Genomic DNA, 23138 nt, shown 5'->3' on the forward strand with positions numbered 1-23138 from the left:
ATTGTCGACCCCACCACCTCATCAATTTCAGGGCCATGCGAAGCCCAAGAAAAGGCCACTAGCCTCTGATAAGTGTGCTTTTTGCCATCAGAAGGGCCATTGGAAGTACAACTATCTTAAGCAGGGACGTCAGTTTGCTCAGTCTTCTCAGCCACCTCAGACACGGTTTCGACCTCCTGCTGCTTATATTGCATTTACTTCGGCTTCTGATCCTAACTTGGCTTCCTTGCGTGCCCAGATGGCTCAGCTTCAGCATCTCCTGTCCACCTCCCAGCCATCCTTATCTGCCTCTACTCTCACTTCTCTTCATTTAGGTTTGTTTGGGTCCTCTACAGGTATCTTCTCTTTTGTTTGGCTTTTTGACTCGGGTACCTCTCATCATATGACTCCTCACTTTTCCTTACTTCAAAACTGTATCCCCTCTCCCTCTCCTATTACTGTTAATACTACTAATAGGTTTGGTATGCCTGTTCTTGCTGTTAGGTCTGTCTTACCCTCTGTCATGTCTGTTGTTACTATTTCCTCTGTTCTTTATGTTCCTTAGCTATCAATCAATTTATTATATATCAGTCAACTTGATACTTCTGGTTTTGATGTTATCTTTTCTTTTTCTGTCTGTTGTGTGCAGGATCGGGTGTCCAAGAAGTAGATTAGGACCGGCCGTAGAGTTGGAGATCTTTATGTGGTAGAAAGCTTGCATCTCCCTCTATCCACCTTTCCAGTTGCTTTTTCCTCATTTCAGTTCGATTCTCAGTCGAGTCAGTTTTACTTATGGCATTCTCGCTTAGGTCATTTGTCTGTTGACCGCTTACGGTCTTTAGCTTAGTCAAGATTATTGGGTAAAGTTTCTTCTAGTCAAATTGATGAATGTCGGGGGTGTAAACTTGCCAAAATATCAGCTTTACCTTTTAATAAAAGTACTTCAATTTCTGTTTCTCCATTTTTTCTTGTGCATACTGATGTCTGGGGACCCTTTCCTGTTCTCACTAAAGGGGGTTCCGCATACTATGTGTCTTTTGTTGATGATTGCACCCGTTATACTTAGGTTTATCTTATGACTCATAAATCTGACTTCTACCAAATATATCATATCTTTCAGTCTACGATCACTACATAGTATGGGGCTACCATTAAATTGTTACGATCTGACCTGAGTGGGGAATATTTTAAAACTGAGTTTTGTGAGTATTTGGCCAATTTGGGTACCATTTGTTGGAATGTGTCCCACATTGCTTGGAGTTGCCCTATATGTGTTAGTTAAGGTTCTAGTTTCCCTATCTTTAATACCTGGGTTTTAAGGAGAAGTGTGGGCTATGCTTTTCAACTTGGTATCAGAGCTTGGTTGGGCCTGTGACTGGTGGGCTATTTGTCCAACTAGTGTGGGTTGTGGTCCAGGAGAGTGTGTTGGAATGTGTCCCACATCGCTTGGAGTTGCTCCATCTATGCTAGTTATAAGGCTCTAGTTTCCCTCTCCTTAATACCTGGGTTTTAAGGAGAAGTGTGGGCTGGACTTTTTAACTCCATTCACCAAACTTCTTGCACTGATACACCTGCCCAAAATGGTCAAGCCGAGCGTAAACACCGTCATCTCCTTGAGACAGCTAGGTCTCTTCTTCTCTCTGCCTCAATTCCAGCTTTGTTTTGGATCGAGGCAGTTCTTACTGCTGTTTTTCTTCTTAACCGCATACCTACTCCCCTTCTTTCTGGTCAGTCTCCTTATAAGGCTCTGTTCTCTCAACTTCCCAATTACTTCCTTATTCGTGTGTTTAGGTCAGTTTGTTTTGTCTTTCTTCCCGATAAAGATTGGACCAAATTTAGTGCCCGGTCTGTCCTATGTGTGTTTTTGGGTTATAGTCTTACTCAGAAAGGCTATCGGTGTTACAAACCTATTTCCCGTCGTCTTTACGTCTCTCGTCATGTTTGTTTTCTTGAACATCTACCTTACTTTCAACTTCCTCCTACTACTGCTCCAATTTCCAAAGAAAATTTGGCTCACCTTGATCCTTTTCCTTCTAAGGTCCTTTTTGATGAGTACATCTCTATTGTTTCCCGTGACCTTACTCCCTTTTCTCCTCCGTCTCCCCAGCCTGCTCATTCTCTTTCTTCTCCTTTTTCTTCTCCTCTGTTGTTAGTTTATTTGCGTCGCCAGGCTCTCTCTCCGCCAGTTATCTCTGCTCCTACTGCTGATCCTCCTGCTTCTGACGACTCTGATCCTGCTGCACACCGCTATCCTACTTGAGCGCATCATTCTCTAAACAGGTTGGGTTGGTCTAATATATGTTTTTCTGCTTCCTATCGTACTTTTTTGTTTGTTATTCATTCTTTTTCAGAACCTCAGTCTTACAAGGAGACCTGTCAGGATCCCTATTGGATTCAAGCTATGGAGGATTAGTTGTCTGCTTTACAGAAAATTAGGACTTGGGAGTTGGTTCCTTTGCCTGTTGGTAAGAATCTGGTTGGTTGCAAATGGGTCTACAAAGTCAATACTCATTCTAATGGTTCTCTTGAGCGCTACAAAGCTCGTCTGGTTGCCAAAAGTTTCTCACAGGAGTATGGTATTGATTATGAGGAGACTTTTGCTCCTATTGCCAAGATGACTAATGTTCGTACTTGGATCTTTGTCGCTCCTGTTCGTTCTTGGCTTCTTTATTAGATGGATGTTAAGAATGCTTTTCTTAATGGCCATCTCACTGAGGAGGTTTATATGTGTCCTTCCCTATGAAGCACGGACACGGACACGGACACGGACACGGGACACAGGAATTGCCAAAAAATGGGGACACGGACACGGCGGGGGACACAGCGAATTTTTTTTTTTTTTTTTTTTTTATATATTTTTATGTGTTATGTAGATTCGTATTACATTCATTTTAAATCAAAATTAACAAATACTAACATAGTATCATTAATTCAATAAATATAAGAGGCAAAAGATTCAACATCCAATCTTGTGTAATTTAATAAAATTAACAAACACTAACCCGACAAAAGTTACATTGAAAAGTATAATTCCCCCCTCTTGCATCAGATTTTTCTAATCTAGTCACATATTTCCATAGTGGCTTATCATCTTCAGCATCAAAGGCAGATTGTGTGTTATTGGCAGAATTTGAACTAGACATTTTTCCTATAAATTAACATTAACATTAGAAGGATAAAAAATGAAAAAAAAAAGAGTTTACATACTGTATATATATAAACCTATAATTTTTTTTTTTAAATACAGTTTTATATATATACATATATATAAACATATAAGTACAAAAAAAAAAAAAAAAAAGTCTACACACACATATATATATATATATATATATAAACGTATAAACAAATAATAAAAAAAAAAAATCTTACATATAAATATATATATATATATATATATATAAACGTATAAAAAAAATAAAAATAAAAATAAAAATCAGACTCAGTCTGAGTCGAAACCAGAGCAAAGAGAGAGAGAGCGAAAGAGAAAGAGAGGCGAAAGAGAAAGAGAGACAGAGGCGAAAGAGAAAGAGACGACAGAGGCTTACCTTCGAAGACGACTGGATGGACTGAAACAGAGACTGAGACGACTGGATCGGAGGTCTTCGATGGACTCCGGAGGGCTTTGATGGACTTCGGAGGGCTGCGACTGAGAGAGAGAGGTTCGATCGACTTGAGAGGGCTTTGACTGAGAGAGACAAGGTCTTCGCAGGTCTGATTTTACTCCTTTACTCCCTCAGTTGTTCGATTAGGGCTTTGAACGTTATTGTTGTTGTTGTTGTTGTTGTTTTTTTTTTTTTTTTTTTTTTTTTTTTTAACTTTTTAAATATTATACTTTGACCCCAAATAAATATAAAAAATTCAAAAAACAGCCCCGCCGTGTCTCTGGACACGCGTGTCCCTGCCGTGTCCCCTTCCAAAAAAATCATTAAATTAAAGGGACACGCCATCTAGCGTGTCCCGTACGTGTCCCCGACGTGTCCCCGTGTCGGACACTGCCACGGCACCAATTTTGGAGTGTCCATGCTTCATAGGTCCTTCCCCTGGCTTTCACCATTCTTCTGGACAGGTTTGTCGCCTTCGGCGTGCTCTGTATGGTCTGAAGCAGTCTCCTCGTGCTTGGTATGATCGCTTTTAAGCTGCTGTTACTGCGCTTGGGTTTCATCCTTGTGCCTAGGACTCTGCTTTATTTCTTCTCCACACCTCTGCTGGATTTGTTGCCTTATTACTGTATGTGGATAATATGATCATCACTGGCTCTGACTCTTCTGCTAATTTTGATATTAAGCAACATCTTTTCCGTACTTTTGAAATGAAAGATCTAGGCCCCTTGTGGTATTTTCTTGGTATAGAGGTAGCTTCTTCTCCCAAGGGCTACTTTCTCTCTCAGGCCAAGTATGCCAATGAGGTTATTCATCGTGCCGCTGCCACTAAGCTTTTTGATACCCCTATTGAGCTTAATGTGAAGCTCACCTCTACTGATGGTGTTCTTCTAGATGATCCTACTTTATATTGAGCGCTCATAGGTTGTTTAGTCTATCTGACGGTTACTCATCTTGATCTTGTCTATACGGTTTATGTGGTTAGTCAGTTCGTTTTGCTCCTCGTTTTACACATTGGGCTCTATTGGTTCGGATTCTTTGCTATCTCCGGGGTACAATCTTTCAGGGTTTACTGTTGTCTTCTACTCTTTCTTTGGACTAGGTAGCTTATGCTGATTCTGATTGGGCTGGTGATGTTATTGATCACAAGTCCACTTTTGATTTTTGCATGTTTTTTGGTGATTCCTTAATTTCTTAGAAGAGCAAGAAACAGACTGTTGTTGTGCGTTCCACTGTTAAGGCTGAGTACCGTGCTATGACTCATGCCACTGCTAAGATTGTTTGGCTTCGTTGTCTCTTGATTGATTTGGGTGTCCCTCAGTCTTCTCTGACCTCCCTTTACTGTGACAACCGCAGTGCTATTCAGATTGCTCATAACATTGTCTTTCATGAGCGGACGAAACACATTGAGATTGATTGTCCTTTTGTCCATCAACATTTGCAGTCTGGCTCCATCTCGCTTTCTTTTGTTTCTTCAGCTTTGCAACTTGTTGATTTCTTTACGAAGACTCACATAATTGCTCGATTTTAGTTTCTTCTTGGCAAACTCTCAGTGTTTTCTACTAAAATACCTTGAGTTTGAGCGGGGGTGTGAGAATATTATGCAATTATGGTATTATGCATCAATTAGGTAGGTTGATTGGTTGATTGTGAATATTCGATTGATTGTATAGGGTTATTTCTTATCATAGATTATGTTTAGGATTGTTATAAATATTGGTTGTAATTTTTGTATTCTACAAGTTGAATACACAAGTTATCATCTTCAGAAACTTACAAGAGTATGGCATATTTTGGTGGTGCATGACGTTGTAGTAGTGCTATAAGACCAACAATACTTCATGGTACAAAATGTTAGGCAATCAATAAACAACTTATTCCTAAATTAAGTGTAACCTAGATGAGGATGCTGAAGTGGATGTGTAGCAAAACTAGGGAATATAGGATTAGGAATGAACAAATTTATAAGATGGTGGAGGTAGTATCTATTGAAGTTAAAATGAAGGGAAATCGATTAAGGTAGTCTGGTCATGTATAATGAAGATGGGAAATGCACCAATTAGGAAGAGTGACACTATCCATTGCAAGAGTAATGCCATGAGACGAGGGAGACTAACTTTAATGCGGGCTGATATAATAATGAAAAACATGTTATTTTGTAGTTTAACTGAGATTATAGCCCTTGATCTAGTGAAATGGCAAACAGAATTCATGTCGCTGACGCCTAGTAGTTGTGACGACAAGGTTTTGTTCAGTTGAGTTGAGATGGTAGAAATCATGGCCGTGGTCATGTTTCCAATTGAAAATTCAGCAATACTCTTTACTCAATCATTTAGTGAACTTGCTTAAAGCCATTTCCTATAGCTTTCCAATGTAAGGTGCACAAAGTGGTCGCTATCAAATTTGAATCTGCACCCTCATGGTTGTCAACTTGTCATCATCTCTAGCTTTTACCATTTTACCAAGTGATAGATGCCTTAAAATCACAACATTGCCTTAATGGAATGACGGAAACAATACAGTGCAAATCTTTGTTATGTTTGATGTATTTTCAGGACATTGGACCTTTATTTTGATAAGAACTTTGGAATTTCTACTTTATTCATTCTCTATATTTGCATTCTCATTATTATTTGGACCGTTTTGTTTATTTAACTGTCCACTCATACGTAAACAATTTATCTGTGAAAATTTATATAATGCTTTCAAGCAGAACTGCAATTTGGCTGTATTTTTTATGGTGCTTGGGACTGTATGCTTTTCAAATTCTTCATTACTTGATCGACTTTGATATACAAAAGTCAAGACTACTACCCTTGTTCTATTTAATTTAGTCAAGAATTTTGGACACTTCATATATTAGACAAAAGAGCATATCCTCAAGTGTTAGCTGCTATATTGATTTGTGTTAATGTTGCTGCTAGTAGTAATAAATATTTATTGCAAGTTCATGTTTGATTTTAATGTGGCATGTGCAGGGTCTTCATGTTAAACTCCTGATAGCATCTGCGTCATCTTATTTGCTCTCCAGAATGATGCAAGTAAACTTCATGAATAGATTGATAAAAGTGGCCCAAAATATACTTTTCTCTGTTGCAGTCACAAGTTTGCCCTTCGCTTGTATGTCTAGTTCCCCAGATAAACCCACACCTCTTCGGTTGGATGTATCTTTGCCCTCATTGCAAGATATGGGGTGGAGTTTTGCAAGGTTACTTTATTTATTCAACATCCAACTTGAAAGGAATGTTGCCACGTAAGTGAAGCTGATAATGCTCTTATGTGATTTGGTTTGATTTTTTTCTTTCGATTGATATGTTATTTATGTGGTATTATTGAATTTGAATGACATTGCGGTCAAAATATGAAATATCTGCTATTTTATCTTCCTCTGGGAAGTATGATGTGATAGTAAATGAGCTTACTATATTTTACAGTATGAAATACCTGCTATTCTGTCTTCCTCTAGAAGTATGATGCGATAGCATATGCGCTTACTATATTTTACGGTATGAAGTATCTGCTATTGTGTCTTCCTCTGGGAAGTATGATGTGATAGCACATGAACTTACTATATTTTACAAAATTTAATCGTTCTTTTCTATTCTGTCTTCATTTAAAGGATTGCTTGCATTAGCAGTGCTTTATGTCCATCCACTTACCAATACTATGGAACAAATCCTTAAAATGGCAGACCAAGAGCTTCTTTTTTTTCAGTTTTTTATAGATATTTAATTTTTATTTTTTTATATATGTTTTTTGGGGAGATTCACCTTTTTTTAAAGTATTTTTGTATTTTCTTTTTCAGTGCTGTCCTTTTTCTTTATTTTTCATTTTTTAAATTTAGGCATTCTCCCCTCTTTCATAATGAAAAAAGGGGTACAACTTCCCTTTAGTAGAGCCAAGGCCAAACAACATTGAAGTTTCTGGCAGCATGTTGGACTAAAATTTTTGAGACTTTTATCATTTCCAGATAGGCTCCTGTAATGTCTTGGTTTGGAGAGGCATGGAGCTGTCTCATTTCTTTGTTGGTTTGCTAATGGTTGCATTTTGTTATTGCAATATGATGGAGTCTATTGTCTTTTTTCTTCCATAAGCAAGGGCAAAGTCTTTATGTATCCTTTCGACTAGTGCTCTTGTTACTGTTGGATATTGAGAAAGGTGGACTAAAACGTATTTCAGCATCAGTCAGTACTTCACTATCCTTGTGCTGTGCCCGATTGTTAACAAATAGAGCCTTAAGCTTGACTGTACCCCTCTCTAAAATTTAAGCCAAGCACAAGTGGATATGACTCCATTTGTAAGTGTGTATGTGTTTTTTCTTTGTAAAGAAAAAAAGGGGAATCAATGTGTAAAGTGCAAAGATATCCAGCTTAGTACGATTCCAAAGTGTTTTGAGCCCTCAATCCTTCCTAGAAAATGGACACATTACGGCAAGTTTCTAATGGACCTCAGGTTGACAGTTGAGTTTCCAATTCCTCCTAGAAAGTAGATAGAATTCTGGCAAATTTCTAAAAGTTGACAGTTGAAACTTTTGCTATCAATAATATCTTCTTCCCCTGAGGTGATGTTGTAACTATTGAAGATCTGGTAAACTGGTGTTACAAGTGGTCCATTTGGTGTAACAAACAGTTTGGGGACCACAAAGGTTGGATTATCTTTACAATTTGAAGTCCTATATACTTATATTGGCCACAAAGTCATAAACATTGGTCATCATGTAGATATAGGAGTTTTACATTTGAAAAGTGCCACAAGTGAGATTTCTGCCACTCTTATCTACCTTCAGGAAATTCAAAGATATTGCTCAACTCACTAGATCACTTTTGCAGGCATTCCACTTCTGAGAATGTTTTAAAGGAACAACTATGATGACACTCCCAACCTAGCATTGAGTTTCAGTTGTTGTGTCCTACTTGATAGGCTCATTTTTTTATTTTTTATTTTCCCTGGATGGTTCTGCAGGTTCTTTATTGTGCTCCTTGCAGCATGCTTCTCCTTTGTTCTCATTGGTGGTTTCCTCTTCTTCAAGTTCAGGTGACATTCTATTTGGCATTTTGGAAAATAATTTGATGCTACTGCTCTCTTCTTTGGAAATTATGAATTTTTAAGAGAGAGATAAAGTATTTTATATCTATTACACAGTTAAAATTTTCACGTTTGAAGTCAATGTCAGGAAGGAATACAGAATGATTTTTCTTAAAATATGTTTTGGAATGTGATGAATATCTAGTTGGTTGTCTCATATGCCCTAACATTTTCTTTTATTCATGAGATTTTGAAGATGAGTTACAGAATGTGAGACAACTTGTGATGGAGCAACTTATTGTGTATTCAGTGTCCCCAATTTTGCTACCAGTTATTCATTTATGTATGCATGTCTTGTTAGACAGACATTCACTCAGATCTTTCCTTTTCTATTTATATATATATAAAAAAAAAAATTTGAATGTGGCAAAGAAATTAACTAGTGTTGATTGGTGTCTTTCCCTTGTAATTGATCTCTGACAAATCATTGATGACAAATTTAAAGGGATTGTTTAACTGGAGTTTGCCTTGGATTATTTATTTATTTATTATTATTATTGTTTTTTTTAATAATTTAAAGGGATGTCAGAAAGTTGAATTTTTTCTCAAAACACTCTACTCTGCTGTATTAAAAACAGGGTTGCATATTTCTTCCCATTTTTTCTGCTAATTAAATATTGAATTGCAATGGTCAATAGGTCTGGTTCTTGTCTTAATTGACTCTTGCAACATTCATGCTGAAATAACACAGGAATAATACACAACCTCTGGAGGACTGCTTATGGGAGGCTTGGGCATGCTTGTGTTCATCGTCTACTCACTTGAAAGTACGACACTATTTTGGGAATTCAACATTGCTCATTTGATTAAGATGTCATTATTTTAATGTAGCTAAAGCAATTGTGACTTGTGACTTGTGAGTAGCAGTAACTAATACAACCACAAAATATTCTTTGTATTGGGCTGCAGCAAAGAACACGTGTTGAGCGTGTTCTTGGGTTTGTTCTTGCTATATGGGGCATACTGTTCTACTCTCGTTTATTGAGCACAATGACAGAACAGTTCAGGGTAAGCTCTTGGAAGTGGTTTCATGTACTAAAGGTCAATTACATCTCTACAACATCCTATTGACTTTTTTTTTGGACAGAATAATATGCAAAGACTCAGAGATGGAGCGCAAATGCAAGTCCTGGAGACTGACCATATCATTATTTGTGGAGTAAATAGTCACCTGGCCTTCATACTGAAGCAGTTAAACAAGTATCATGAGTTTGCTGTTCGCTTAGGTACTGCTACTGCAAGGTAATTGTTTCTTTTGCTTTCAGTAGAGATGCTACATTAGATAAGTGTGAGCTACTGGTTTCAATGACTCTTTGCATGTATATATGCTGCAGGAAGCAGAGAATTCTTCTTTTGTCTGATCTTCCAAGGAAGCAGATGGATAAGGTAGCTGATAATATTGCCAAAGATCTCAATCATATCGATATCCTTACAAAAAGGTATGTGTACGTCTCATTGCCAGTGCTAAGGGGTATGTATATTGCAAATTCACAATAGCTCCGGCTTATCTTGGAGTTGTCTTTAATATAGTTATTTAGCTGGCACTTCTAGGGTACTTTCCAACATGAGACTTAACACCTTAGACATTTAGATTTTTTCCTCTAATCATAGCATAGAGCGTAGACTATAAAACAGAAAAACTTACTTCTCCACCCTCCATACATATATGATATATATATTGCGCATATGCTTGTGTATATTTCCATATGCTTTTGGAACTTTCTACTCTAAACGTTGCGTTTTATTTGACGTAACAAAACATATATTAAGTATTGAACATAAAAATTGATAAATATACATGTCTCATTACATGTATGTTTATAATTGTGTAAGCATAGATGCTCTGGACTGCAGCATGAATATCCTAGGCACTGTCCACCGAACCTTCTGTTTCTATTGACGTGACAATATATATATATATAAATATTAAGCATTGAACATAAAAATTGATAAATATACACATTTCATTACATGTATGCTTATACTTGTGTATGTGTAGATGCTCTGGATGCAGAGTAGGTGACACTTTAGTAACATCCACACTTGGACTCTCACTCTTGTTCCAGCTCTTGGTAGCTTAGTCCGTAACATACCCAAACTAGCAGTAAACCCAAATATCATCTCCCTTACCACGGAAACAGATAATTTTACTATTTAAACACTCATGTGTTGTTATTTATTGATCTTCTTGGAGGAAAGATGGGGGAGGGGTGATGAAAGGAATTATTTTGAAAGTTAATTTTGGTAGTACTATATTGAATTTGTGTGAGCTGGTGCTATTTTTTGGCAGATATCATAATGACTTGAAGTTGCTAGGCAACTTTTTTTGTAGAACTCATTTCTGGAGCTGTCTGTTTCATGTTTGGCGAGAGGGTTACTTATCTGAAAAATAAAACGGGGAAACAAATTGTGAAAGTGTTGAAAGTTCACTAATCTTATCTCAATTCCTTCTCTCTCATTATCCACCATTACTATACGATTATTTTTGTTGTTATTCCTTGTGAACAAGGAAAGCCTTACTTTATTTCTTACATGTTTGAGCTTTTGCTTGTACAGCTGCAGTTTGAGCTTAACAAAATCATTTGAAAGAGCTGCAGCCAATAAGGCACGTGCCATAATTATTTTACCAACCAAGGGGGATCGGTAAGAATTTTGATACGAAAATATATTTTGAAATAGTAATTATAACTATTATTTTGTTTCGTTTTCTTTCCTTGTCATTTCACTTTTTTGCCCTTTCCTTTCTTGTCTTATCTTGGTTGAAGACTTTCCTTTTGTCCATGGACATCATCTAAACTAGCTCAGAACAAAATTGAAGTTGCTTTCATATTTATACGATACTGGTTATACTGGACCTATACATTTATTCTACGAAAATGGCAATCAACTTTGGGTTGTCAGCTTGAGAACCTGTGATTATAAGTATAATTAGCCTAAGCTATTGTAGCGCAGTGGTTGAATGTTCATATCAACTGAAAAAAGGAGGCCAATAATTTTCCAGAAAGAAGGGGGGAAAAAAGTGATGAAGAATAGTTTCCTAATGGCATGTAATATGACATTTTAAGGGTGATTGTAATACAATATTTTAGATGGATTGAACATATTTCTATGGATTGAGTGTTCAATCTAAGAAACAACATTGTAACTCGGTACATTTCCTTGGCTACTAAATACTCATGCAACTATTTTGTTGAGGTAGCCAGAACCCTATCTTTTGTTGAGGTAAATTCTTCATGTCTTATTTCATTATATCGTCTCTTTGTTCTTTTCAGCCATCCTATTTCCTATTCAAGGCTTTTCAGTGCTATCACTTGTTTCCTTTTCATCCTTTTTCTTACCCACAGGGCTAGTCATCGATCTCTGCATGTTTATCTGTTCAAGCTACATTACATGCTTTGGTTATGGCTGCGTAGCCAAGATTACATGCCCTAGTATGCTCATGTTGGGTGCTTTTTTTTGGCACTCTATAATCATCATCATTGCACATAATGACAATTTGCCAGTTAGAATTATAAAGTTATACTTCTTACAGTCTTTTGATTTCAGATTCTCAATTTATCAGATATGAAGTTGATACAGATGCATTTCTTTCTGTACTTGCCCTTCAACCACTTCCAGAAATGGCTTCTGTGCCCACCATTGTTGAGGTACATTTCTTGTAAAGTTAAAAGCTGACATACCATAAAAAGGTTCAGTGCAAAATTTAAGTTATCATCTTTTCATGCATGCAGGTTTCAAAATCCAATACATGTGAGCTCTTAAAGTCAATCACAGGATTGAAAGTGGAGCCTGTGGAAAATGTTGCATCCAAGTTATTTGTTCAGTGCTCTCGGCAAAAAGGCCTAATTAAGATTTACAGGCACCTCCTTAATTATCGAAGTACTAACACTTTCAGATTCTTATTGAAAGTTTGTGTGCGGGCTTTTTTGTGAATTTCACCCTAGGAAAAATATATATATCATTTATCTATTTTCACATATTTTAACTTTATGATGATTATGAGTAGTTATACAATAGGTTAAAATCAATCAATAGAATTCGAAAAATGTGGATGAAGTTGTTTCTTCTAAAATCTGTATCTATTTTTTGTCCTTTTAGACTGGTACTCTTCATTGATAGACAACATTGTTGTTGGGAGCGTTGCCATTTGTGGAACATTGTCTATGAGGTTCAGTCGGTTGATTACTTGACAAATGTGATCGACTTTGTATAGTAGTGTTGGAACTACATCCCTGTTTGGTTCTTGGATGATTTGTGCTGTCTAAATACTACTTATGGTCCAATCATCATTATATTAGGTTATCTAGTTTTATCTTCCAATGTCTTATCGTGAGTGATGTCCTACTTAAGTACTATCGGTCATGTTTTGTTGCAGAAAATGTATTTAACCTCTGCAGTTTTCCTAATCTAGCCGGGTTAAGATATAGGCAAGTAAGACGTGGATTTCAAGAGGTAAACTGTCCATAAATGTAATTATTGCTGGTATCCACTACAGTTGTGGTTCTAATACTTTATCTATGTTTAATATCCATCCAGGCAGTCGTCTGTGGTCTTTATCGGGGAGGGAAGATATACTTCCACCCAAATGATGATGTAGTACTACAGGAAACTGACAAAGTATGTAGAAAGAATTGTGTTTGATCATTTTTTTCTTTGAGAGAATAAATATATATATATATATATATATTTGCAAATCCAGATGATTGATCCAATTGAATAGTTTGTGATGCTAAAAGTACATTCAATAATAACTTGAATTAATTATCTTAGTACAGTTCAACATGAGTATTTTTCTGAAATTCCAACTCTAAAAGTACACAGTAGAATAACTTGATAAAATTTATCAAAACAGTTATCTTAGTAAAGATTTTAACATGAGTATTTGTTCTAAAATTTTAATTATTTATCTGATGTGAAAAAATAATACTTAGAATAATGTAGGTATGCCAAAAAAAAAAATAATTTAGTTTACGTTTGGATTTGGTTTATGATATATGTATTGTTTTGTTTGAAATTTGGGTTTTATTTTTATTTTATTTGTTTTATGAAGATTTGAGATTTGGGCAATGTTATGGTAATCTTCTGTTTTTAAGATAATTTGTTCAAAATTTTAATTAATTATTTATTTTCAATCCAAATTTTCACGTCAATTGCCTCATTGGTGTCTTCTTAAAATTGTCTTCGTTTTTTTTTTTATTTTTTAAGCCAAGGGAAACCATACTCATTATCATAATTACAAAATATTTTACCATATAATGGCTAGGTACTATATAAGTATTAGTTCTACTCAAATCTGTACCTAACTCCATTACTTAATGTTTTAATCCCCTAGCAGTTGATTTCAAATCTAGGCATTTCAAACCTAAGGACAATATACATGCAACTCAACTCAACTAGAATTTGTCCCAGTTGCTTGAGGTCCACGGATCCATTTTCTGCAATTGGATCTACTCACAGTCATATATCCTCAGTTAAATTTAAGATAGTCATGTTGTTTCTTATTGCCTCAACCTAAGTTCTCCTAGACCTTCCTCTATTTCGTTTGCTACCCTCAAATGGATCGAATCATTCCTATTCCAAGCTCATTAATTGGTCAATGATGCACGTGACAATACGATTTTCCCTCATCTTATCTTTAGTTGGTGCCACTTCTAAAATATATACTCCAAATATAAATCCTCCTTCCCAAATATGACCTTAAAGTTTAAAATCAAGGGTGCCTCAAAATCTCATATTTATCATGGATCAAGAAAATCAACAAAGTGTACTTCATGCAGACCTTGACTTTGCTTCATCTTAAATTCGCAAACCAAATCAGATGCTTCACTTGTTGCTTTTCTATGTGCAACCGTAGGTTGGAATTTTGCAATGGAAGATTAATTTGCTACCAAGACGTTCAAAAAAATTCTACTCACTGGATTCATTTGTTAGTTATTTGCTGTTCATTTGCTTGCTTTCTGATTCTGTCACTCGTATAGGTGTTGTTTATTGCACCTATTCATGGGAAGAAAAAACCTCAGCTTGCATGTCCAGACATTGTAAAAGAAGAAAATAGGATGGCAGATAATCTTGGAGTCCTAGAGAAGAATGGTGAATCTCCTAATCAAGCCTCGGAAATGAAAAGGATGCGGCTCCAAAATATAGTAAAGCGTCCCACTAGATCAGGTTCAAAGGTATATTACTTTCCCAAGAAACAAGTGCATATATATATATATATCATTATCCTTTGAAACACTTGGTGTCAGTCTATTATATGTTGAGTTTTGTTTGTAGGCATCAGATTGGAGTCTAGGACCAAAAGAATGCATACTACTGCTTGGATGGCGCCCTGATGTTGCAGGAATGATTGAAGAATATGATAATTATCTTGGACCTGGTAGTGTATTGGTATGTTCTAATGTTCTTTAAGAAACTTCATCATATCTGCTATTTTGTTTGAGGTTATATACAATAATAAGATTTTATTTTGTTGCTTTAAAATTTGGGGAAAACTTTATAAATTTGGTTTCATTTAAGACATCATAGCATAAAACATCTCATAAGATTAGTAGGTCCATTGGGCCGGATACTGAGTTATAATTTTTTTTTTTTAATACATATGGATCTGCATCAGCCATCAATAGAATGACATCATCATTCATTCTTGTTCTTCTTTCTTTTTTTATTTTTATTTTTCTATTAGTTTTCTTTTTCACCTCTTTTGAAATCAGACACAAGATATGTTAATGTCTTAGATCGTACATTAAGTTCTTAGATTTTAAATATGTTGCTTGAAATTTTATTTTTTAAGATCCATGTATGTGTAGGAAATATTGTCAGATGCGCCGATGGATGACAGAAGCAGGGCAAGCAGCCTTGCTGGTCAAGGCAAGCTCAAGAATGTCCGGGTTTCCCACAGGGTACTGTTTCATCAATATGGTTAGAACTATTCATCTTCTTTCTTTCTTTCTTCTTCTTCGTCTTCGTCTTCTTCTTCTTCTTCTTATTATTATTATTATTATTTAATATAAGTTTGGAATACCTTCTTTACATTCCTTCAAATCTGTTCCATGATTTTTGATATTCACAGATTGGGAACCCCATGGACTATGATGTCTTAAAGGAAACCATTAGTAATATTCAGAAATCTTTGAAGAATGATGAAGATATTCCCTTGTCAATCGCTGTAATATCTGATAGAGAATGGCTGCTTGGAGGTAATGGAACATAAATTTGTATTCTCTTAAACTAGCTTATCAGTAATTATTCTTTCTTCAGATCCATCCAGGGCAGACAAACATTCCGCATATTCCCTTCTACTTGCTGAAAATATTTGCAACAAACTTGGAGTGAAGGTGAGCATAACTCATTTTAAATTATCTTGAAGGATATTAACGTTTATTTCAATTGTAAATAACATGAGTACACAACTACTTCCTTTTTCTTTCTTTTCCGGGAAATCTGCCTAATAGAATTTAGAATTAAGGAGAAAATTCTCATTTAGGTTGTGAAACTATAAACAATGGTTCTAATATGATAAGAGGCTCAACATGTGCAATGCTAGAAGGATCCAATTGTATGACCTAGTGAAGCATGCTAGCCGTTCTCTTTGTCTTGAAATCCCTATATAGGGCATACATGGGCAACAAGCCCCATTTGGAACCTAGGAAAAGATGCAATATTATGTCAATGTATAATGTGTAATTGAATATGTTGTCTATGGTAATTTGGTTGATATCATTGCATATGTTTAGGAACTTTTAGATTATGCACTTCTCTATTATGGAAACTTGTAGTGTGTTGTTTATATATGGCATGGGTAGTCCATAGTTTGTGAGATGTATTTTCTCTTCATGGTTCTTTGCTTGTATAAAAGAATGGGCCTACTGTTGGAGGTAATATTATATTGTCTCCAACATGTTGGAGATAATATTATATTATCTCCAACAGCTACCACATGTAGGTTGTCCTTGTAACAAGCTATTGGGGGCATCACTTAGCTGATTTGCACAAGGCATAAATTCCTTTAGGAAACTTCCAATCAACTCATCAAAGCCGTCTTCTAACTACTTGGGTTTGGCTACATTAATCGTATTTTTCCATTCTACTTGATCGAAGGTCCAATTGTGATAAGGGAATATGAAATGGAATCTCCCTAAACTGAGATGCTCTACTCTTCATTCTACTTGAAACAGGAGCGAATGTCCGGTCCAATTGTGAAGTAGAAAATGCAATGGAATCTCCATTCAAATCCTTGATTAAAGCACATTAGCCTTTTGGCTAAAGGTCTACAGCATATACTCTTTCATGTATTGTTTCTGCATAATACAATAAAAGTAATGATATTCAGAGTCAACTTTTAGCATCTCGCACGCCCTTTGTGAGAGGCTGAAAACAAAAGAGGGAGTGAAGATTGTTGCTCTATTATGAATGTTTAAATTTAAGGGAGCACTAGCTCCATGGTTAAAACTTGGCATACTAATCTTGAGGTTGTGAGTTTCGAATCTGAGGGAAGCAACTTTGTGCAAATTATGTCAAAGGTTAGGTCTGTATCCATGGGCACTAAACTGGACGTATGTTTTATATATATGTTTAAATTTTCTATATAGAGGAAAAATATAATGATGAATGGATTGCAGGTGCAAAATCTAGTTGCAGAAATTGTTGACTCCAAATTGGGAAAACAAGTAATTCTTCCTTTTAGACTGATTAATTTTCTATGCAAAATGCATGGCTTAGTATAGCACTCACACAAGTTAAATTTTCATTTGCCACAATCCTGCAAATCCCACAGATTACAAGAATCAAGCCGTCCCTCACTTACATTGCCGCAGAGGAAGTAATGAGCCTTGTGACTGCTCAAGGTCTTGAATTATTCTACTCTTCTTTCTAGCTTGTGGTTTACCATTAGATGTTTCATTGCATGATGTAATTTTTTATTTATTTATTTTTTGAGGTAAATCTCTGTTTGTTCATGACAGTGGCGGAGCATAGTGAATTGAATGAGGTGTGGAAAGACATTCTGAATGCACAGGGTGATGAAATATATGTGAAGGTAAATTCCCTTTTGTAGTGTAATTATTTTAATTTTTAGATGTTCACGTTATCACGGAAAGTTTAGGTTGAGTGCTGTTCTGAGGTTAGAGAACAGAATCAGCTTAAACCAAACGTGGCTCTTCTTGTTCCGTTGGTCAATCAAAATTCACACATAATATTTTCTTGTTCTGTTGGTCATTATTTTTTTTTTTTTATTTTTATTTTCTGGGTTTCTAGACTAAGAGTACCTGAAAAGTAAAAACAATTGACAAAAATTTTGGAGAAAGAAAGGAACCGTCGTTGCCAAACCAAGCCCACAATTTTTAAAGAACGAGATCACTTGAAATCTTTTGTAGGGTCATGTGAATGAAGACATGGTTTTCTGTTGCGAAAGTAATTTCAATAGAACCTAATAGTTTTTAGTTTTATCCTACCCAAGTGGGTAATGGATCATCAGCTTAATCCTCCATTACTTCTAGTATGTTTATGACCAAACCATCTATCCATTGTCGCTGATTTATTGATTTGCTTATGTTTATTATTATTATTATTATTATTATTATAGGATATCGGCTTCTACATGCAGAAGGGAGAGAATCCTTCTTTTGCTGAGCTGTCTGAAAGAGCATATTTGCGACGAGAAGTTGCCATTGGTTACATGAAGAACAATACGAAGGTAATTTATGCCTTCTAGTTTGAGAGTATTCAAATTTGAGAGATGCTTGGGAGATAGAGATCTCTCTTATGCTGTTTTCTTTTCATTTCTTTTTCATTTATTGCCTCTCTTGTTTTAATATTTTCAGGTTATAAATCCAATGCCCAAGTCTGAGCCTCTGTCCCTTGAATTGACAGATTCGTTGATTGTAATATCTGAGCTTGAAGGAGAACAACCCTTGCTTATTTAAACTTGTAATCGTTTAATTTTTTATTTTCAACTAAACAAATCTTTGATTCATTTCATTGTTCACAAAGTGCATATTATAATGAGCAAAAAGTCTGTTATCATGGACCTCTTTGGTACTTCACATTAGCATCAATATTTAATTTTTATTTATTATTTTTTTTGGCCATAAAAAAAAAATTGTAATATAAACAATTGGAAAGTGAAAAAGCAAAGTATCGATTCTCTTCTTACAAAGTGTTTGATAACATGATTCAGCACTTAAAACTAAATTGATTAAGTGATAATTAATTAACCTCATTTGATAATCATAATTGATATCACTTAAAAATTTAAGTCTTTTAAAATGTAAGTTAAAATTTAAGAAAATTTTAAGCCAGGTAAATTTTTTTTTTTTAATTCTGACTGAATTTATAAATATTAAACATAAATATCGATACATACTATTATAAATTCACTAACATCACCGTTATCACTACTACTACCATCCACACAACCATCATGTTGCCACCATCACTATCACCATGCCACCGCCATTACTACCACTATCATCATCACAACCATTACCATCATGTCACCACTACTACCATTACTACCATTATCACTACCACCACCATTATGCCACCGCTACCTCTACCTCTACGACTACCACTATCGTTGCCACTATCATGCCATCGCTGTTGCCGCCACCACTACTACCTCCACCTTCATCACCATTGTGATTATTGCCATGAACATCACTATCATTTTACTACTACTATCATCGCTAACACTACCACCATCACACCACCGCCATTACTACCACTGCTACTACCACCACTATGCCACTCCACCACCACAGTCACAATATAAAAATTAAAATATATACTTCAAAAATAATAAATTTTAAATTTTATCTTACATATATCAAATAATTTATTTTTAATTCAACATTTAAATTTTTATCAAATAATCTTTTAACTTAAAAAATTTAACATTTAATTTTCAATTTTTAACTTTATCAAACATCACCTTACTCAATTGGTTTAGTCTAGAAAGAAACATGGTGTGGTGTGGGTTTATTATAATCAAATCATTTTCTCAACAACAATAATAATATTATATAATAATAATAATAAGGGTACTCAGGCGAAAAATCTAATTATGTATTTCTTATGTCCGGAGATTCCCATGCTATTTTATTATGTCATAAGGACAAGTTTTTTTCGAAATGACAAAAATATTCATATATATATATATATATACATATATGTTTACCCTAACAAATCATTCTCACTCGGGGCGTTTTGAGAACTTTGGTAAAAACTAGCTTTTTAGTTTTTTTTTTTTTTTTTTTAAGCTGTTTTACACCCCAAAAAAAAAAATTAGCTTTTTTAATACAAAAAAACTAAAAAGTCACAAAAACAAAGTCAAAAAATCATTTTTTTACTAACTTTTCAAACAAAAATATTTCAGACCCCATTTTAGTTACCCTCACGACCCCTACTTGACATAGAGGGAGTCACGTGGAATGAAAGCCCACGCGCCCATCTCATTTCTCATCTCTCTCTTTTCTCTCTCATTTGTGCAAATCATTCAACCCTCCTCTCTCTCTTCTCTCTCTTCATCATTGCTCCGGCCACCTCCGTTGTCGTCGGAGTATCGAGACGAGGAGGAGGAGATTCGACCACCTGTAGACACCCCATTTTTGACCGACCTTAAGACTCAGACGTCACCGATTGAGCGCTTGGTGATGTTGCATATCGTGCTCGTTCAGAGGTTTCAGAGTCTCGACTACGAGCCTTGCCTCCGGACTTCCGGACTCTTTCATGCTTTGCCTCGGTTTGCGAACCAGGCTCTGTTTTCTCTTCCCGAAGGGAGGGAGAGGTCTCGTAGATCATCTCTCAGTGGCCGTAGGCTACGTTTCGTGGTCGTAGGCCATTTTTCCCGTTTGGAGTCCGGTTTCCGATTTTTCGGAGCTGTTGGCCGTGTGCCTCGGTTCGGGACCGCTTAACCACCTCCGTTTGCTCCGATTTTTGACATACATCTTATTTGCTCCCTTTTGAGGGACACTGTGGCTCGAGAGACCAACTTCGTGGTCGAACACCACTTCCGGTGCCTAACAGTCAGCTTTCGGGGCCTCGGGCTGCGCGTTTCGGCCCCCGAACCTTCATTTTGCATCGGTTTGGGTTCATTTTTGGTAGGGACCTCTGTTTCATTGTTAGGAAGGTCGTACAAGGGTGGGAGGCCAGTAATTGTTCTGACAACCAGTTTTATTCCTCCATCGCCCTCCTTCGCCCGTTTTTCTCACTTGAAAGCCAATGTTGACCACCCTAAGGCCACTTTTTCCAGCCCTAAACCACATATTTGTGTTGTACACACCTGGGAGGTCACCAATATCATATGGCCGGCCAGTAATTGTGTGTGACCCTTTTGAACCCCTCCAAAAAGTGGGCTTTTCTCTCTCCCGGTTTACTTTCTCTAGTTTTTGACCACATGGTTGTGTTGTGCACACATGAGAGGCCCTCTTTTTGGCATGGCCGGCCATTAATCTTCATTGAACCTTTTGACCCTTGGCCGGCCGGCCATGGGGAAGGCCGACTGGCCACCTAAACCCTAGCAAACCAGCCGGCCTTGATCCTCTCTCCAGGTACATTACAAATATGTATTTTGTTTCCTCCCAGATTGTGTATCCGGGGGGCTGCATTTTTGGAGGGAAACTTGAATCCATTTCCCCCCTTTTTTCCGACACTTTTGCCTATATATCAGGCCCTCCAGCTCCCGTTTGAAGGGTTACAAATTTTGCTCTAAGCCTCCTATATTGTATCTCTCTCTCCCTACACTCCAACCCTCAAAACCTCCCAAACCCTACACCATTTCTACACCACCACATAGCACCACACCACCACCATCCTTTCCAACACTTAGAGCTGGTTTTCCAGAGGCAAGGAGCATCTTTTCTCAAGCCAAGAGGCTGTTGAAGTTTGGTCTACAAGGGTGAGCCACACTTTCCCTCTTTTTGAGCTTCTTTTGCATGCTTTCTAAGCCATACTTGCTTGCACATTTGGGCTCCGACCCTAACTGAAAATAGCATTATTTTGAGCTCCTTTTCATGTTTGTTTAAGGTCCTCTCCCTGTTTGAGGCTTCCTTTTTACACTTGCTTCTTTACCTCTCTTGTATGCCTCTTTCTTGCATAGTATTTTAGGCTCATTTTTAAACTGTTTTGAGCTTGGTTATAAATTGTAAAGTGGCTTATTTTGAGCCTTTCTTCAACATTGTTGAAGGGCTCTTCACTGTTTGAGGATTCCTTTTATCACTCGCCTCTTTATCCCTCTTTTGACCTTATTTTTGCATGTTTTGTTAGCCCCTTGTGCTTGTATTTTTAGGCTCTGGTCCGAACTGTAAATACCTTATTTTGACCCCCTCTTAATGTTTGATCAAGGGACCTTTGCTGTTTGAAGTTCCCTTTTTGCTCTTTGTGTTTAAACCTCGTTTTAGGCCTTATTTTGCATAGTATTTTAAGCTTGCATGTGCACTGTTTTGGGTTTGGTCACTAACTCTAAAACACCATGTTTTGGGCCCCTCTTCAACTTTGTTGAAGGGCCCTCCTCTGTTTGAGGCCAGCAACCATCACTTGCTTCTTTGTCTCCCTTTTGGCCCATTTCTTGCACATTGTTTTAGGCCTGTTTTTGTTTAGATCCGTGGCTTGTTGTAGGCCCATTTCTTGCACTTTGTTGAAGGGCTCTTGGCCATTTAGGGCCAGTAGCTGCTACTTGCTTCATTACCTCTCTTTTGGGGCCATTTTTGTATGTTAACTTATCCCTATTTGTGTTCACCTTTTGGCCTTGCTTAAAACTGTAAACATGCTTGTTTTGGGACTGTCTTGATTCTGTCTTCACACTTCATGTTCAAATAATGCATGCTTTACATAGCCATAGGTCATTCCATGTACCTAACTTCATGTTTCGGTTCTCATTCCATGTATCGGGTGCCATGTTTCCATGTTTCGGGATCATTTTGCATCACATTTCAGTGCTGAAACTTGCATGTTTATATGCCATATTTCGTGCCTTGCCATGCCTTGTTAGAGTGGCATTTGTGCCTTAGGATTGGTCCTCGGTTTGCGTGCATGTGTGTACACATTTCGAGTATCTCATTTTCATCTCATGGCCTCCTATGTGAGTGTGGCTGAGGTCCACTTGTGTTGGTGTAAGTCCATTATGCATTGTGTATGCCATTTCATTTCATAGCATTGTGTATGCTAGGTTGTATGTTAGCGCATTGTGTATGCCATGTTACCTCGTGCATCGTGTATGCCATTTCATAGCATTGTGCATGTTAGGTTATATCTTAGTTGCATTCATGCATGTCATGCATACTGCATTGTGCTTGGGATAGGAGTTAGCCCGAGCACGGGAAACGAGGTACGTTTCGTACTCCGAGTGATGGAACGTATCTCAATTCCCAGTCACCAACACTCCGGATTATCCATGATGGAGTTTAGGTTTTGTTGTGTTTATATGTGCATTCATTTCATATTGAGTTGTGCAATTCGACTCCTCGGCCATCATGCATC

General features: G+C 36.7%; 1 protein-coding gene across 11 annotated transcripts in view; it reads left to right on the forward strand.

The window, feature by feature from the left end:
• Nucleotides 1-18690, forward strand: part of LOC114258722 (putative ion channel POLLUX-like 2) — a 35981-nt gene extending 17291 nt beyond the window's left edge. Inside the window, exons 4-25 of one of the 11 annotated variants that reach the window (XM_082877570.1) lie at nt 629-685; nt 6560-6834; nt 8544-8615; nt 9358-9433; nt 9576-9674; nt 9754-9908; nt 10001-10105; nt 11223-11309; nt 12199-12313; nt 12398-12545; nt 13042-13118; nt 13203-13283; nt 14645-14839; nt 14940-15053; nt 15473-15565; nt 15736-15862; nt 15924-16000; nt 17285-17332; nt 17440-17509; nt 17627-17700; nt 18247-18357; nt 18485-18690. In XM_082877570.1, coding sequence (XP_082733696.1) covers nt 6614-6834; nt 8544-8615; nt 9358-9433; nt 9576-9674; nt 9754-9908; nt 10001-10105; nt 11223-11309; nt 12199-12313; nt 12398-12545; nt 13042-13118; nt 13203-13283; nt 14645-14839; nt 14940-15053; nt 15473-15565; nt 15736-15862; nt 15924-16000; nt 17285-17332; nt 17440-17509; nt 17627-17700; nt 18247-18357; nt 18485-18586 — 2247 coding nt within the window. In that variant the 5' untranslated portion in view covers nt 629-685; nt 6560-6613 and the 3' untranslated portion in view covers nt 18587-18690. Of the gene's footprint in view, nt 1-81; nt 2260-3667; nt 3692-6559; nt 6835-8543; nt 8616-9357; nt 9434-9575; nt 9675-9753; nt 9909-10000; nt 10106-11222; nt 11310-12198; nt 12314-12397; nt 12546-13041; nt 13119-13202; nt 13284-14644; nt 14840-14939; nt 15054-15472; nt 15585-15735; nt 15863-15923; nt 16001-16840; nt 17008-17284; nt 17333-17439; nt 17510-17626; nt 17701-18246; nt 18358-18484 lie in introns of those variants that run through there. The other 10 variants (XM_082877573.1, XM_082877571.1, XM_082877572.1 and 7 more) reach the window with 10 other exon arrangements.
• Nucleotides 18691-23138: the final 4448 nt, after the last annotated feature.

This window comes from Camellia sinensis, chromosome 7 (genome assembly GCF_055761805.1).
Source record: "Camellia sinensis isolate YWXY chromosome 7, ASM5576180v1, whole genome shotgun sequence".
Taxonomy (NCBI): domain Eukaryota; kingdom Viridiplantae; phylum Streptophyta; class Magnoliopsida; order Ericales; family Theaceae; genus Camellia; species Camellia sinensis.